The 16,302-nt window shown below is 45.8% G+C and overlaps 1 protein-coding gene across 1 annotated transcript in view; it reads right to left on the reverse strand.

Moving 5' to 3' along the window:
* LOC306926036 (E3 ubiquitin-protein ligase SH3RF1-like) overlaps positions 1-13,512 on the reverse strand; it is a 68,447-nt gene extending 54,935 nt beyond the window's left edge. The window contains 2 exon segments of the mRNA XM_079505248.1: positions 11,225-11,744; positions 13,211-13,512. Of these exon segments, the coding sequence (XP_079361374.1) occupies positions 11,225-11,605 (381 nt within the window). The 5' untranslated portion in view covers positions 11,606-11,744; positions 13,211-13,512.
* Positions 13,513-16,302: the final 2,790 nt, after the last annotated feature.

Raw genomic sequence — 16,302 nt, forward strand, 5'->3', positions numbered from 1 at the left:
CCACAATCATTTGAAAAGTTAGTTGTCTGGTTACTTTAAGAAAGGTTACTGTAGGTTTTAGATTAGTAGTACGGCACATACATTAACCAAATGTTATACTTTATTTTATTTAAAAAATAAGGCCTTTTACTTGCAGTTTTTTAAGTGGTATTATATTAGTGTATTACTATATTATTATATATTAGTGGATTGGTATTGCTATTTTTAAGTAAAACAGTGTGAGTACTTCTTCCCCCATTGTGAGGAACCACAGTCTCTTCTCTGCTCAGCTCATTCAGGGCCATTTGTGGCCCCTGAGGGTGCCAGGGGTCAAGGGGTCAAAGGACAGTGAATCAGCCAAAGTCAGCCCCAGGGATGGGAACTAAGTACTTAAAATGCCACCCTGCCAATGGCCCATGGATGACCAATCCTGGCCCCAAAACGAAAATCACAACATGGAGGGTCAGGCGGGTCAAACTGCTCCGTTGGAAGTTATTGGGGGGTGGAGGAGGGGAGGTAAGGTATGAGGGTCAAGTTGGGAAATGAGGTGGGTGGAGCACTGGGGCCACCATGGATGGACATGTTGTCACACAGCTGACAAAACAGTCAAAATAATCTATTCCGAACATACAGTACGTGTCGACATATACTTAAGCCACACAGGTTAGCTCTGTCATCAAGGACCCCCACCTGACAGTTACGCGTGTACGGTTTTTGCTCGGGATACCTTGACACATTGCCTGGGAATCGAAACTGGGAACCTGGCCCAATTGGGCTCTCCACCCATTCAGCTACGGCCTTGTTAAAGTGGTGGAACTGATTTTGATTCACTCATTTTGCTGGGGACCACCTGAAACTCTCTCAAGGAGTCCCCAGACCCCACTTTGAGAACCCCTGGAATAATCACCACAAAAGGACATACAGTACTGTCATAAAAACAACACACGTTTTACATGAACGTATATCCTTTGTGGCGATGATTAGACTGACACAATCTGAGCCATAAAATTATAGCCTCGATGACAGTCGGAGCAGAAAATCTGTATCAAAAGAAAGATCCAAGCCATTGGACCACACACGTACACAAGCAGTTTAAAAAAAGACTTTGGCTGGCCAGGCCAGCACAGGTGTGATAGACTGAGGTAAAAACAAGGTCAGGCCCCCCCCTGGCTATTGTCATTGCTGTCGGAGCTTGGCAGGGGATGGGACGTGGGGATGAGGGATGCCGGTAAACTGGGACCACCCAGAGTTTGCTGTTACGACAACTGGCAACCACAAGCGGTATTAACACACCGTCGCAAACAAAGCACGTACACAAGGCCGGGTTCATGCGATACGCCGCACACGGAGCGAGTTACAGGAGTGAACTTTTACACTCCCAATTATGGCTGTGATCCTCGGCACATCCAAGCAAACATGGAAAAAGGGGGGCGTCTTCAAGCCAAACTCCGGTTGGGTGCAAGTGACTCTGCCCCAGAGGGCTTCCAGGTGCTCCGGCGCCTCACTGCCTCGCTCTGGCTCACTATCATCAACACTCAAGCATAATTTATCCTTAGTTGGCGTCATGTGACGAAAACAGCAGATCTACAGGCTCACATCGCATTGTGAGCTTGTAGATCTGCCATTTTCAGCATGGTACACCGCCCTATGATGGGAGCATAAATTGGGCATTAATGAGGTGCTGGGTGACACCACTTCAAAGTGGCATCACTATTTATGAGCCGTCAATATTTGACATATCACATTTCAACAATGTAACTGTATTTTATTAATTCATTATGTCAGACTACTGTATAAACAGGATACAACACGTCTGTTTTTACAATGTTACAAACTTACCATTTCTATTTCTTACAATAGAAATTACAATAACAAAGGGGCTCAAGTGTTGAAATTTGAACCACTAAGCTAATAAAATTGAAATTTGATCTCCAGCAAGTAGCACTTGTAAAGCAGTCGTGTCAAACCAGGAAGACACAGGATCTAAGTGTCTCTCACTATGGTCACCTTCACATCAGGATCTTTTACTGCGATTAAAACATCCTGCTGTGCAAAAATGATGCAACTTCACCACCCAATGGCATCGAGTATACCAAAGTATAGGTGAGAGAATAGGGAGACCAAATACAAAAACCCCACCACACACAAGTTATAATGGTCAGGTACACCTGTTTCACACGTGCCAGACGCCAAAGCAACAGAGACCGGGCAGGAATAGATCGAGCATGCAAAGTTGCAAACACACACAGACAGGGAATATCTGCAAAGACACAAGGATAGAGCGGGAAGAAGAAGAAGGTAGTGGAACAAGTGGGAGAATATGAGCTGGCAGGTAAGAGACGAGACCAGACAAGCCCTGCAGTGTAGAGGAGCAAGCAACAGTGACCTGTCACCACCAATCATGGCATTCCTTACTGCCACACATACACACACACAGGGAGGTTAGAGGGGGTTTGACAAAACTCCTTCTCACTGGTGTCTGAACTGGAAAATCTTGAAGGCTCTCAGAACCAGACAGACACACAGACACAGACACACACCCTCTTGCCGGTGAAACAGTGTTACCCTATAATGAGGGAGACAGCTCAGACTGCACCTTAATCACATGATTATGTCTTCTCATTTCTCTGCCCTGGAATTATGGAAAACCGAGTGTGAGGACCTGAGCAGGGGAATTCACACACACATTTACCCAGAGCCCATTCACGCTGCAGATCCAAAAATGCCAGATGTGGGTAAACTTCCAAAAACGGTGACGAAATCTCAGAAGAGAAGGCATCTGCCACAGTGGCGGGGTAATTGGAAGGAAAATTGCTGAATATCTTGGTGGAAAACGGTACAGTTAGCAATACATGTTCAGTGCTATATTTAACTCTTCTTTTACTGAACAAACACGCACATATTTTAACTGTAATTCTATAAAGACAGGCTTTTTGTTTAGGATGAAGTGTAAAATACCAACCAACAACTCAACAATGTATTACAACTAATTATCCAGAGTGCTCTTGGTAGGCACTCAAGAGATTCTTACTAGCGTCATCGCCGCCATGCCTCATAAATTATACTCCCACGCATATATACATAGCGATCTACAAGTTCACAATGTGTCGCATCGATACGCGTTGTGAGCTTTATAGTCTAATTTTGGCACTGTGCACCAAATGTTGGTGTACTGAGCAACTTCCATTGAAATGAATAGCAGGGGACGGGGCTGTCGCTCCCGGTCCGCTCTCTATCCTTTATAACTATGATCTCCCCCTGTGGCACCGGATAATAACTATCAAGGATTCACATACGTGGCACCACAGGGTCCCACCTCAAACTGTGATTATACCGCCTATCAGCAAGGAACCACCTGCTTTCCCCAAAGGTCCCCACAGGGACCAGTTTATATACTGAGACAACTATGTTGCACATTAAGCAAATCATCTGCCCCCCCCCCACTCCCAATTCTTTGGGGGACCCGACTCCCGACCAACAGTTTGAGAACCACATTATTTATTTTTTGTGAAAATAATTTGGGGAGCCCCCCAAAATAATTTGGCGACCCCCCGAGGGGTCGCGACCCACGGGTTGAGAACCCCTTTATTAATATACACTACAGAGCAAGAAACTGTGTCACACTGCAGCCCATGTCTGCATGCATGGGTGGGCCGACTTAACCTGCAGCTATCCCTCTAGCTGCTGCTGATTGGCCAGGCCGTTTTGTTGCCGGGCATCAAGTCTGCCTGAGAGTTCCCAGATGGGAGCAGGAGGGGGAACCCAGTGTACTCTCTGCTGCCCCATCTGGCGGAGTCAGGTTAGGGCCGACTGGCCCTGCTTGGAACTTAATGAGAGAAATGTGCAATGTTATGTCAACAGAGAAAATAACACAGGTGACCTTATTGTGAAAACTAAGTCTTGTGTGGCTTTTAGCAGACTCGCAAGTCGCTCTCTGAACACTTCGCTCAACTGGAGAGACTGGTGACAATCTCCCAGCCTTCGTTGCTAAAACCGGCTGGAAACAATTAAGAGTATAAAAACACTAGGGAATGATGTAGATCTCTGGATCCATATAGAAACGTCTCTTGGACTTCCTTCGAGCAGCGGGTGACGTCGTCGTCACTCGTCTAATGCTGTATGATATCTACTCTGGATAAGGTTTTAGCGTGATCACATTGACAATGACATGAAATTAAATCTTTCAAAAATATACACATAAAACATGTAAAAGTGAGTCAAGGTACTTGGGGCCTACTGGCAGTGTGCATACAAGGTTTGGCGTTGATCGGTTCAGCAGTTTGCGAGATTAGCTCCAGACACGCACGCACGCTGTCCTATTGGCTCGGTGATGTGATTGGTTTCCAATAGTAGGCATAGGTTGGTTAAGGGATCTGTTCTCAACGCCTACATTGAATTTAGATTTCTCCAGACATACCGGGTGGAGAAATGCGAGACTTTTAGGCTGTGCGATTTAAATGACAAAAGGCAGCAACATTATTATTCCGTAAACGTGTGTGACATGCTGTACAAAATAATATAATTATTCATTAGTTCTGAACTTCTGACCTGTGGAAAAAAAAACAAGTCCACAACATGATGAAAACTGCATTAATTCAGCAGTCCAAAAAGGGTCACCTGGGACCGCCGGCGGTCCGCGACCCGCACACACAGTGTAGGAGGCATTAAATAACAAGTGTTCTGTGGTTCCCAGAATGAGAGTCAGCAGTCAGCGGTGAGAGGAGCAGAGGGCGGTGGAGTGGAGCGGTGGAGCCCAGAGCTGTGTCGACTCGCTGTCTAATCAACTGTAATCTCATTAGACCTTTTACAGGCCTGGACGTAGAGGAGGAACTCCTCCAACAACCAGGACACATGTGGAAAAACACTGCCTCATAAAGAGAACATTATAGGTGGCACGCACACACACACACCAAGAACAAGGGGGGAAAAACTCCCCTGGCACGCAAATGCCCAGAAAGGGGTCACAGAGTCATGGCCGATGACCCCGTCTCTGCCGACGGCCCCGTCTCTGCCGACAGAGGAGGCGAGGAAGAGAGGGGGGTGTGTGCGCGCGCGCGCGCAGTCGTGTCACGCTTGTAGAACGCAGTACCACACCGTGGTACCAGTAATTTTTTGACATTTTTTTTTCTGCACGCGAAGGGGCGGAACGGTGCACGTGTGTGCACGCTAGAACACGCCCCCCTAGATTCAAGAGAAGACGCACCAACCTCGTGTCACCAGACTTTCCAAGACGCACCAAGTACCCAGTGGTCTAGGTTTTCACGTGCCGAATTCAAATATCTACTACTTTGCATAACAACAGCTTTAACTGTTTATACCTGAGCGCACGTAGCCTATACGGTAAGCATGCACACTTACAGCAGTAGGCTATGGCTCCAGTATAGGCTACTGCTGCTGTGAGGTGTTCTGCACACAAGAAGAATGCCTCCTCCTCCATCAAAGAACAGATTCATTCGTCCAAACTCCAAAGCAAACTTTTAGTTTCACTAGTGTGCAGTAAAGACGTTTGACTATTTTAAGTCTACTTTTGTGTTTGTGTGTCTAAAACTCTCATACACTATTTAACAATAGGCTTAGGCTATGCAGCTGTTCTGTGTGCATGCCGTGATGCACGCGTGTGTGTGCGCGTGTGACGTTCCATGGTACCAGAAAAAAAATCACCATGACACCACTGTGCGTGCGTGCGTGCGTGCGTGCGTGCGTGCGTGCGTGCGAAGTGAACAGAACAGGACACGATCACCACTGAAGCCTCCGGTGTATGACAGTGTGTAAATTAGGCAGTAATGAGGTACTGGGCATGTCGCTTCAAAGTGGCATTACAATATTTATGCATTATGCATGCAAGTGTCAAATATTTGATAGGTGGTCACGTTCTCACTATTTTATTAATTTAAGAAGTGAAATAAGTGTGTGTGTGTGTGTGTGCGCGCGAGTGTAGTGGTGAGCGGCGAGCGTGCAGTGGTGTCACGTTCGTAGAACGCAGTACCAAACCGTGGTACCAGTCATTTTTTGACATGCACGTGCAGGGACGGAACCAGATGATTAACAGAAACAGGAGAGACAGTTTGGGAAAAAACGTTCTCCCTTGTTACAATACAATAAAAGTAAAGAATATTTTTTAAATCCCAATACTTGAGTTGATCCTAAAACTTAAGATCGCGTTTCCCCTATTCATTTAACACAATGCTTCCCTGGCTGGCACACGATGTCCAGTGGGGTCACGGTCCGTCCCCGACAACTCAACCTCCATGGGAAATACAGAGGAGGCGAGGAAGAGAGAAGTGTGAGTGTGTGTGTGGAGGGGGCAGGAAAGAATAGGCCTGGACTCGCTAGAAAAACAATCCCAGTGGAGAGCAGTAAGTATGTGCTTGCCAGTGTGCGGGCAGAGAAGAGAAGGCTGTAATGAGGGGGTTCCGTGACACCGGCCGAGGTCAGCCAGACGGCCAGGGAAGGGGGGGTGGGGTGCACCGACAACAATATGATGTCATCAAAGAGGGCCGGCGTGACTCATCGACCTCAGACGGAGGGAGGAGCGGAGGAATTTTAATGAGATGCTTTTTTACATGAGGAAGCCATAAACAGCATTCCTCCTCTCGGGAGAAATACATCAACTGCACAGAGATGATCGCAAAAAAGGGGGGAAAACACCACAAAGACATTCATCTAAAAAGGGAATAAATTGGACTGAAATCCATTTAACCAAAAGACTCGGACCGAATTAATGGGCTTTGTTTGGTATTCGTTTGCTTGATAGAATGTGCTGGATGGGGAGGTAATGGTGAGGAAGAATAAGATTGAAAGGAGCTATAAAAAGAGCTTGAGAGAGCGAATGGAAGGCGAAAGTATGCCGTTGTATCAAGTCCCTATTATCAGAGGGGAAACAATGGCCTAATTCCATCCCTGAGAACCCAGTTGAGTTTCACCTCCCAACAACTCTACACAAAGACTCCTTCGCACTCGCCGTCTTTCACGCACGCACACCCACACACTGTACAAATAAAACCATGAGAATTAATTTTACTCAGAGTACAAACAGAGGTTACTACAAATGGACCCATAAGTCTCCATTTTGGTTACATTTGTAGACTCTCAGAGTTACAGAACAAATGGATGGATTTGAAAATGTACACAAGTTGTCCCGTGAAGCCGATATTGTTCAGCACATTTGTATTATGGTAAACATTAGCGCACATGTATCAGGTTTTAAAAACGCGTCCTAGACTCCACAGCGTGGCTAATGGACGACTGCATTGACGAGAAGGCAACACTAAAACTTTAATGACAGAGAGCCATTATCATAAAGCAGCGCTCGCACAAGGCAGGCCAGGCCGGGCTCTGCGGAGGGCCAGAATGATAATTGAAGACATCCAAGGCGACCTCTCTCTTTCTAATTCTTTTCTGCCCCCCACCCCCGCTCTGTTGCTCACCCCCCCATCCCACGACCCCTGATCCCCCCCCTGACCTGTCAGACAGTTCCTTAAGGCTTTTTAACCAGGTCCCCCGCATGATAAATGCCACCGTGCTCCTATCTGCTCTGGATCTTTCTGTGAACAGAATACGACAAGGGGGGACAAAGGGAGGGAAGACAAAACATCCACTGTAACGTGATCGGCGTGGAGGTGAGTCACTGCCCTGAGCCGAGCCTGTTGAGGAGGTCCACACAGCTCAGCCACAGCCCTGCATTCAGCAACACAACCACCGGGCCCTTTTATTTCAACCCCCCCCCCCCTCATCAAAAGACGTGCCGGGGGCCTCCCTCGAAAGTCACATGGTGACAGTGATGGCGATCGCCTATTTTTGTCCGACACCAGTGTACGAAGTATAATAAAAGTATATTTTTTCCCCTTTTCATAGGTATTCATTTTTAAATAATCAGGCTTATCGATTCATAAAAAAAGAATCGCTAAGAACATAATCGATCAGACTAAATCTAGTAGCTCACTGCTGCTAGGAGTGGTGGTGGTGATGGTGGTCGGGGGGGGGGTTCCCTGAGTCTTCCGACCCAGGCTACCAGCTTAAAATTTTTCCCTTTTGGTTCCAACCGACACCTTTTTACTTAGCACCCGTCACCTTCTGTCGACACCACCCTGCCCTACCCCCCTCCCACGCACGCTACCCCCCTCCCACGCACGCTGCCCCCCCCCCCCCTCACACACACACACACACACACACACAGTCCCCTCCCTGTGCGTCCGTCACTCCTGACATGCGTTTCAGTCAGTCAGCGAGATCAGAGGGGAGCCGCAACAAAACCCTGTTGTGCATCTGTCGGGCCAAAGCCCCCCCCAGCCCATCTGACCAGCCTTTGACCAGATAAGAGCCTGTAAGAGGGAGGCAGGGGTTTCGGCTGGAATGCAGAATCCAAGCAATTGCTTCGACCCCTCTGGACGCGGGCAAAGGAAAAAACAGAAGGCGTCCGCGTAACAATAAAAAGTGGTTGGGAGGCAGTCAGCACGGTGGAGGGGTGGGGGGGTCCCAGTGCATAGCTAACAGGAGCAGTGAGGCAAGCCATCCCCAAGGAGCAGGACTTCTGTGGCTGGCTGGAGAACTGGCATGGCCCGGACCCAGAGAGCTTTGATCTCTAGCTTTTTAATGTGCTGACATCTTCCACCTGCAACGCCACTGCGTCTCTCCCCAGTCTCCCGCAAGCCAGCATAATGCCTTGAGATGGCAGTAAAGACTTTATACGGCCAGGACATGACATGCTACACAACATTATCTGAGGAAATGGCAGGGGGGGAAGGGGATTCAAATCTGAAACTGCTTTTGAATTAGGGCTGGGCAACATATCGATATTACATCGATATTGTGATGTTATGCTAGATAATATTGTCTGGGATTTTGCATACATCTTAATACCGTGATATGGAAAAAGTATTTTTCGTTATTAAAAACATTTATATTATCGTCACAATCCTTTTGATTTTGTCCATATCACCCAGCCCTATTTTGAATATGAATGCACCCCTGCTGCACTCGTATTCCACAATTACATAGATTCTGGTAAAAGAAAAAGTGTTTTGATTTAAGACGGCTGTGTGCGTTACAGGGAGAGTGAGTCTAGAGTATAGAGCATTGTTGTGTTTTCAATCGTGACCAGCTGTCAATGCTAGCAGCGCGGAGGGACCAAATAATAGAGTAGTCACAAACATGCCCACCTCCACTGACAAACAGGAGTTTTGTAGCAGAGAGGGAAATTCCACCGTGCCCGCTCCTTTGAAACAACCACAAGGCCCTCAGAAGTGATACCACGGTAAATGAGGCAAGTCCCCCCCAGTAGCCATTTACAGCAAGGGCCTGTGATCTTCGTACCTGCATGGCATGGCAGATACATTATCAGCACTTTGACATTCCACTGATCCTGCACGGAAGAACCTTGACATCTTTTCATCTCGGCTGGCTCGCCCTCCTTCCCTTTGTGTCGAGCTGGGCCGGAGCCGCATGGCAACAAGACACAATTTGCCACTGCATTTGTTTGTTTGTTAAGTGAAAAAAGGGCCCTAGTGTGTGCAGGGGTATACAATCGCTGGTTATCAACGTGGTCATAGAGGGGATCCCAAGGCCCCCCCCCCCCCCCCCCCCATCTAAATGATTCATAGTTAAGAACCAAAATGGACCCTTACACGTCCGGTAACAGAGTGTACAAATGGAACCAAATGGAACATGGTTTGATTTGTACACGCTCCGAGTGAAACAAATTACCACTGAGGATTTTACAGTGTACATTGGGGTCTCAGAGATACAAATGGTAAAACACTGGTTTTCATGCGGAAGATTTTCTTTTTCTTTCCAAACTGTGAAACAGTGAGACAAAATCCTCTGCCTAAGTTGCTTGGCACCGTGCAAACCCCATAAATCAATGGCTCTGAAAACACCCACACCTAATGCCTTTCATTTACCAGGGAGAACTAAATAACTCCTTGCTATTCAGCCAAGTCCATTAGGTAGGTTATTAATCAATGCCATTTGACAAGGTCGGATATGAAGATCCACTCTGTCATTGTTTCGCAAATAGATAGACTTTTATTGATACCGCAAGGATGTCCTTGACATTAAAATATTGGGTTGAGCATCACAGAATCTAAGATGCTTTGGAGATATTTACTACAACTGTAGATTCTAGCATGTTGTTTATTTTGAGCAATACTAGTTTTTGCACTGCCGCCCTTATTATGTTTCCATGGCACAAAGTTTGTGTACCTCTTGAGGTGTCCAGTTTCAGAGAAATCCAGTGGCATGCAGAACAAAAGCCATTTGGATGTCATAACCAGCGCATGGAAGGGAACACAATAAAACACTAGTCCAACACATGTTGTTATCATCAACGTCAGTATCAATGATTTTCAAAACCCATGACGGATGATGAAAACAATTACAAAAGCAGACCTGTGTGTTGACTTTCCCAGGGAGGAGTGCAGGTAAAGGAGAAAGAAAAAACATCAGGATTTGCTGAAGCAAAAAAAACAGCAGCAAAGCAAGAGCTGTCATGACAACAACCTGGCAGCATCAGGCCATGGTCTCATCTTACACGTGGCTGTTCCAAGTACTGTATGCATGGAGCACAACACACCCACACATTTCATGTCAACCTGTGTTTTTCTCTCTGGCTACTGAAAGGACGGAGAAGACGATAATTCCCATTTCCGCATCGGTAAGTCATGCCGCTCTCCGCTTCTTAAACTGCCCTCAATAGATCCAAGCAAACAGCAATTTTCTACTTTGTTCCTCTAGTTAACTGTACCTTATGAATCAGGCCTGCAGCAGCTTAATGCAACTATAGCCCCACCCTACCCGTTTCTCACACACTATGACAAACTGCACAACAACAGAGTCCTTCTCAGTGAAAAACTGACTCTTGGCAGATGCCAACGTCAGCAAACTAAGAAAGCACAGACCCTTCTGCAGCCAGGCTGCAAAAAATAGGGAGGAATCATTTGTTGGCTCAACTCACAAATGTTCTCAATCACTGTTGTTCGTAAGACTGGGCCGCTAGTCAGCTGGCTGACTTTATGATCACTATTAACTGTTAATCTGGAGCAAAGACTAGAGGCACCAGTAATGCAACATGCTGACGTTAATCCACACAGATTTACTCTTGTTTTGTTTAAGCTTGACCCCGACCATGGGAACATGCATACACGATCACTGGCACATTTTAAAAATCACACACACACACACACACACACACACACACACACACACACACACACACACACACACACACACACACACAGTAGCTACTGACCCTGACTAAGGTGCTCTTGGCCTGAGCCCGCTGAGGCTGTGCTCCCGGGACACTCTGCTCCCTGGGTCCACTGCCCTGCACCCTGGCCCCGGCTCCTGATGTACCGTTGGCGACCACCGCGGTCCCAAGTCCGGCCCTCCGGGGTCTCTGCTTGATCCCATCCAGCAGCCGCACAAGGAGGATATTGCTGGGCAGCTCGTCCACGGCTAACTCCACCAGCGTGCGGCACTCCGGGCAGCGCAGCTCCCCGCGGGATCCCAGGATGCCTTGCAGACATCGTCGGCAGAAGGTGTGCTGGCAGGGCAGGACCTTGGCCGTGGCGTCCAGCCGCTCCAGACACACCGGGCACTCGAGTAGGTCCAACAGCACAGACTCGTCCATTCTCTCCACGCTGTGCCTCTCTCTCTCTCTCTACTGCAGCAGAGGAGACATGGCGCTGATAAACGTTTGGGTTTTGGCAGCAGTAGCAGAACTTCACGTCACTCCCATGCCTCGCCTATGGCCATGGCGTCTGCATTATCTGTAAAAGAGTTAAAATATGCTAATCGTTCAGCTGTAAAAAACGAGATAAATAGGTCATTGCCCAGACAGATGGCAGAGGCATTTCTGGACTGTTGCTTTTGATGCTGAGCACAAGAAACATAATCTCACATTTGCATCATTAAAAATGAAACATTACGCAGTATTAGTAATCACAACCGGACACAGAACATGCTGTAACTTAGTAGTTAGAAAACTGACAAAGAAAACCACATTGCCCCATTTTCTATCTAGGAAATCTCGTCACAAACACTTGCACTCAAAGGACATGGGATTTATCCAAGCGTTTTATCCTTTTCACAGATACTAGGACAAATAATGTTTTTATGCATAATGCATTGTCAAAAGATGTCAAGGAATCAATCCGATTATAGCAAAGAGTTCTTACTCAGTTAAAAATACATGTGTTCTGAACTTCTGTTCTGACATCAAATGATCAACATGTACACAAACTAGTCAACATAACATGAGATTACAGAATAACGTGGGACAGTAAAACAGGAGTGAACGCCAGTGATTTCCCTCACACTTGACACTTCCCACAGGATGTTGTGTTCACTAGTAAACCTACATGTCAGCTTATCTGCCCTGTCATGTGGAGTAATGTAACGCAATGTACCAGTAAATTACAGTAATGGAGTAATCTAACAGTTCTGAAGTCAGCAGAGCAAGAGTGAAAGCCAGTGATTTGCCTCATGTCCCACACTGTGGGCCACAGAGCAGAGGCTATTATGTTCACCAGTAAACCCCCTGTATCTGTCAGCTTGGAAGTAATGTATAACAGTAATATAAACGGTTACAACAGTAATGTTAATGGGTCTGGAAGTAAACATTCCCAGCTCACACAAAAGCATATTCTGGCTGTGTTGGATGGAAAGCTTTAACTTAAACAAGTCGTACTTGTACTCAGTCAGCAGCCAGTAAAACATTGCAGCCAGCATTACATAATACTCTGCACTGTGACACAATGTTGCCTTACTTACTTAATACTTTTTGTTTTGTACTGCAGTAAAGTCTAGAAAAGCTTGTTTTGCGAACATTAAATAATAACCAAGTAGTTCAACTTTGACGTTACAAGTTCAAGGGACATTTAAAAGCTGTCTTTTTAAGTAAAGTTAGCTGGCTATGCTAGCGGGCTAACTTTGATAATGTGTAATGTTTCAAAGTAACGGGAAGAAACACGTTATTCATTGTCGGGTTTAAAGTTGATAAAGTTGTTTTTGAGACTTCACTTATCGATAGTATCGCGATATTAGTGCTATTGGTCGCTCGCGCTTGCCATAAAAAAACAGATCTTCAAGCTAACAACGCGTCGCACTGCGACGCGTTGTTAGCTTGTATATCTGTTTTTTCTTTTCTTTTTTTCTCTTTGCCCGTCCGCTACTACGAGTGGCTGCCTGTAATAGTATTAGCCCCGCTAGCTGCAAAGTGCTGGCGGATACTTACCACAGTCCTTCTCGCTGCTCTCTTTCTGCTGGTTTTGGTCCTCTACAGTGGGTCGTTTTGTCTTCCAGGACCCTCAACACTTTTAAGAAGAACCCTTTAATCAATTAAACACTTCCAAGTCAATGTAGGGAAACTGTACAGAGGAGGAAAAGCTGCTGCTGTGTCCGCTGTGCTCCTCCGCGGCGGTGGAGCGCCATGTCGACTGTCTGACTCACTGGTTGTATGTAGTAGTGTGTAGTGGTGCTGCTGTGGGGTTGTGTTGATGGACTATGAGGGGAGGAGGAGGGAGCGACGTCCCTCCCTGCCCCTGGTCGGGAGGAGGGCGTCGATTGTCGGATGATGTGTCAACAATATACCCCCCCACCCACCCTCTCTCCAGCGTGCGCACTCGCACGCACACGCGCGCGCGCACACACACACACACACACACACACACACACACACACACACACACACACACACACACACACACACACACACACACACACACACACACACACACACACACACACACACACACACACACACACACACTGAAAGGGATCAGTGGGAATTTCATGGAAGATATAGACATTTTAATGTTTGAATTGTTGTGGAACAATTTTGAATTGTATCATATGTGCACTAATGATGTCATTCCTTCTGTAAGACTTTTTACACCTTTAAAGGAGTCTTAGTTTAATGGCTTCATCTATTTGCAACTACATCTTCATACAAGTGGTCGATTTGGTCCTTTCTAATAGCCTAATAATAATAATAATAATAATAAATGTTTTTGAACCTGCCCATCAATTCAATTATTGTCATTGACATTTCTGAACCCTCCTCTGAAACAGAGTAGACCAAAATGTGCAATGATTGCAATCTTATAATGAGCATTAGAAATGTAGACCAGGAACTGTATATCGTGTGTGTGTGTGTGTGTGTGTGTGTGTGTGCGCGTGCGTGTGAGTGTACATACACACAGACACACGCGTGTGCACACACACACACACACACACTACATTATATGTACATACTATTATACACACATACATAATAGAGGTGGGGCTGCTTTCATTACAAAGAATCCATGAGATAGAAAAGACCTTTCACCCATTAGCTGCAATAGGCTCAGCTGCGAGTGAAACCATAAAGGATGTGATTTACATTGATCTCACTCAGAGGATGAGGCACTTTGACAGAGAGGGCGAGGAGCCGAGGCGAGGAAGAAAAATGAGCAATAAACTAAGAGTAGATTTATATGGAGGTGGCCCTCTTCTGTCACCAGTGATCCTGTGTAGGAGCTGGCAGGAGCTCTGCGCTCATATTTCATCTGTGTGTAGGCGCACTGCTACGCCCGCCCCCTCCTCAACCTCCACGCAGAGACAATAACCCCTGCCCTCTTTTCATGCATGACCCTTGTGTACTGCCCCACAATCCCATTTTACACAATCATGTTTCGTGAGAGGTAGCAATTATTGTTTTGTTATGCAAAAAAGGCAACATGAGTGGTAATCAGTTTACAATTACAACCATTCACTGAAAATATTATTCAATTTCACACACACACACACACACACACGATGGCAGCGACAGCTGCATTATTGCCTATAAACAGTAAAGCGGAAAGCAGAGGCAGGACAATTTTCCCCTGCAGGGATCAAATCTGACAATTTAATGACAGCATAATGTCCTCTCTTGTAGAGCAGCCTACAGCCAACATCACAGGGAAAACTGTTGTCAGGGAAAACGTGACAAACACTGAAGGAGCAAATAAAAATAAATAGAAGTCAATAAATGTCTTGTGTAGAGTTATCAGAGCCGACTCCTCAATCCAAAAATTTAAAATAGCTGATCTGCAAGCTCCCAATGCATCAATGCGACTTGTGAGCTTGTAGATCTACAATGTTTCTGTTATTCGTCGTATGACAAAGTATATAGTGTATAAAAAATACCGGTGGCTTAATTGATACAGGTGTAGGAGAAAATCTGAGCATTTTATCTCATTTGCATTCTCCAGATAAGACTTGAAGACTTACTACCTCCAGCCCTGAGGCGAACCGCTTTCAAATGAGATCAGTACACCTCGGTTGAATGTCAATGAATGCCTCCCAGATAAAGTGTGAACACCTGCATCTGTGGTGGGCTAATTTTTCCTTTGAGAGCTGAGATCAATCCAACTACAGGCGACCTTCTGGGGAATTCTAACCAGGAACTAAATTAATTTCATCCCTAGGATTATGTCAGCACTCAGCAACAAGGATGTGTGGGAGAAAGAAAGTATTAGCCATAATCCATGTCTGATCTGTCTCTTGTCCTCACAGTTACCTTTCATTTGCAGCACAGCTGTTAAATCCTACTCGTATAGCCTGCTACAAGGGGATTTTTTTAAACGAAGCACAAGACATACTTTCTCATTGTGAGTACAGCCGAAATCAGGTCTCGCCTAATTCAGATGAATAATTGCTTTACTTTCTTACTGAAATACTAAACACTGATCCTTGATTCATTCTGGTAGTAATCCCATTTGAATGGGAAAATGAAAAAACCCATATCTTCAAACCTAAGAGACTGAACCTAAAATACTGCCATGTACCACATATTGATCAAAGTAAGACGTAAAACAAGACCCCTGGGAGACAAAACAAGCCCCCCGAGAACTGACACATGATGAACAGGCTAAAGCCGGTCTTCAATTCATGTAAATGTCTCTCATCTACGAAATTGAAATTCACTGCCGAACATGGCACTAGGCTTAATGCAATTCACAAAGCAGGACATTAAATAGAATGTGTAAATTAGAACTCTAACAGCAGACAAATACAGTATGCATCTGCGCTATAAATATACTGAATGTATCGCTTTGCTGCGTACGGTCGATTGGTGCTGTGCCATGCAATGTTTTTCAGTTCACCCCACTCAGTTTATAGTTTATACAATACACTTTAAATCAAATTACAGATGACAGTATACAAACTAGAAAATATCTTCCATGGCCTTATAGGAGCGGCAACTGCAGTATTTATGGTTGAGCTCAGAGCAGGACAAGAGGAAATGCAGCCACATGTCCCCATGCCCCCAAACCAAATAAAGTGGAGGAATATTACAGG

This window comes from Electrona antarctica (assembly GCF_951216825.1).
Source record: "Electrona antarctica genome assembly, chromosome: 7".
NCBI classification, from domain to species: Eukaryota; Metazoa; Chordata; class Actinopteri; order Myctophiformes; family Myctophidae; genus Electrona; species Electrona antarctica.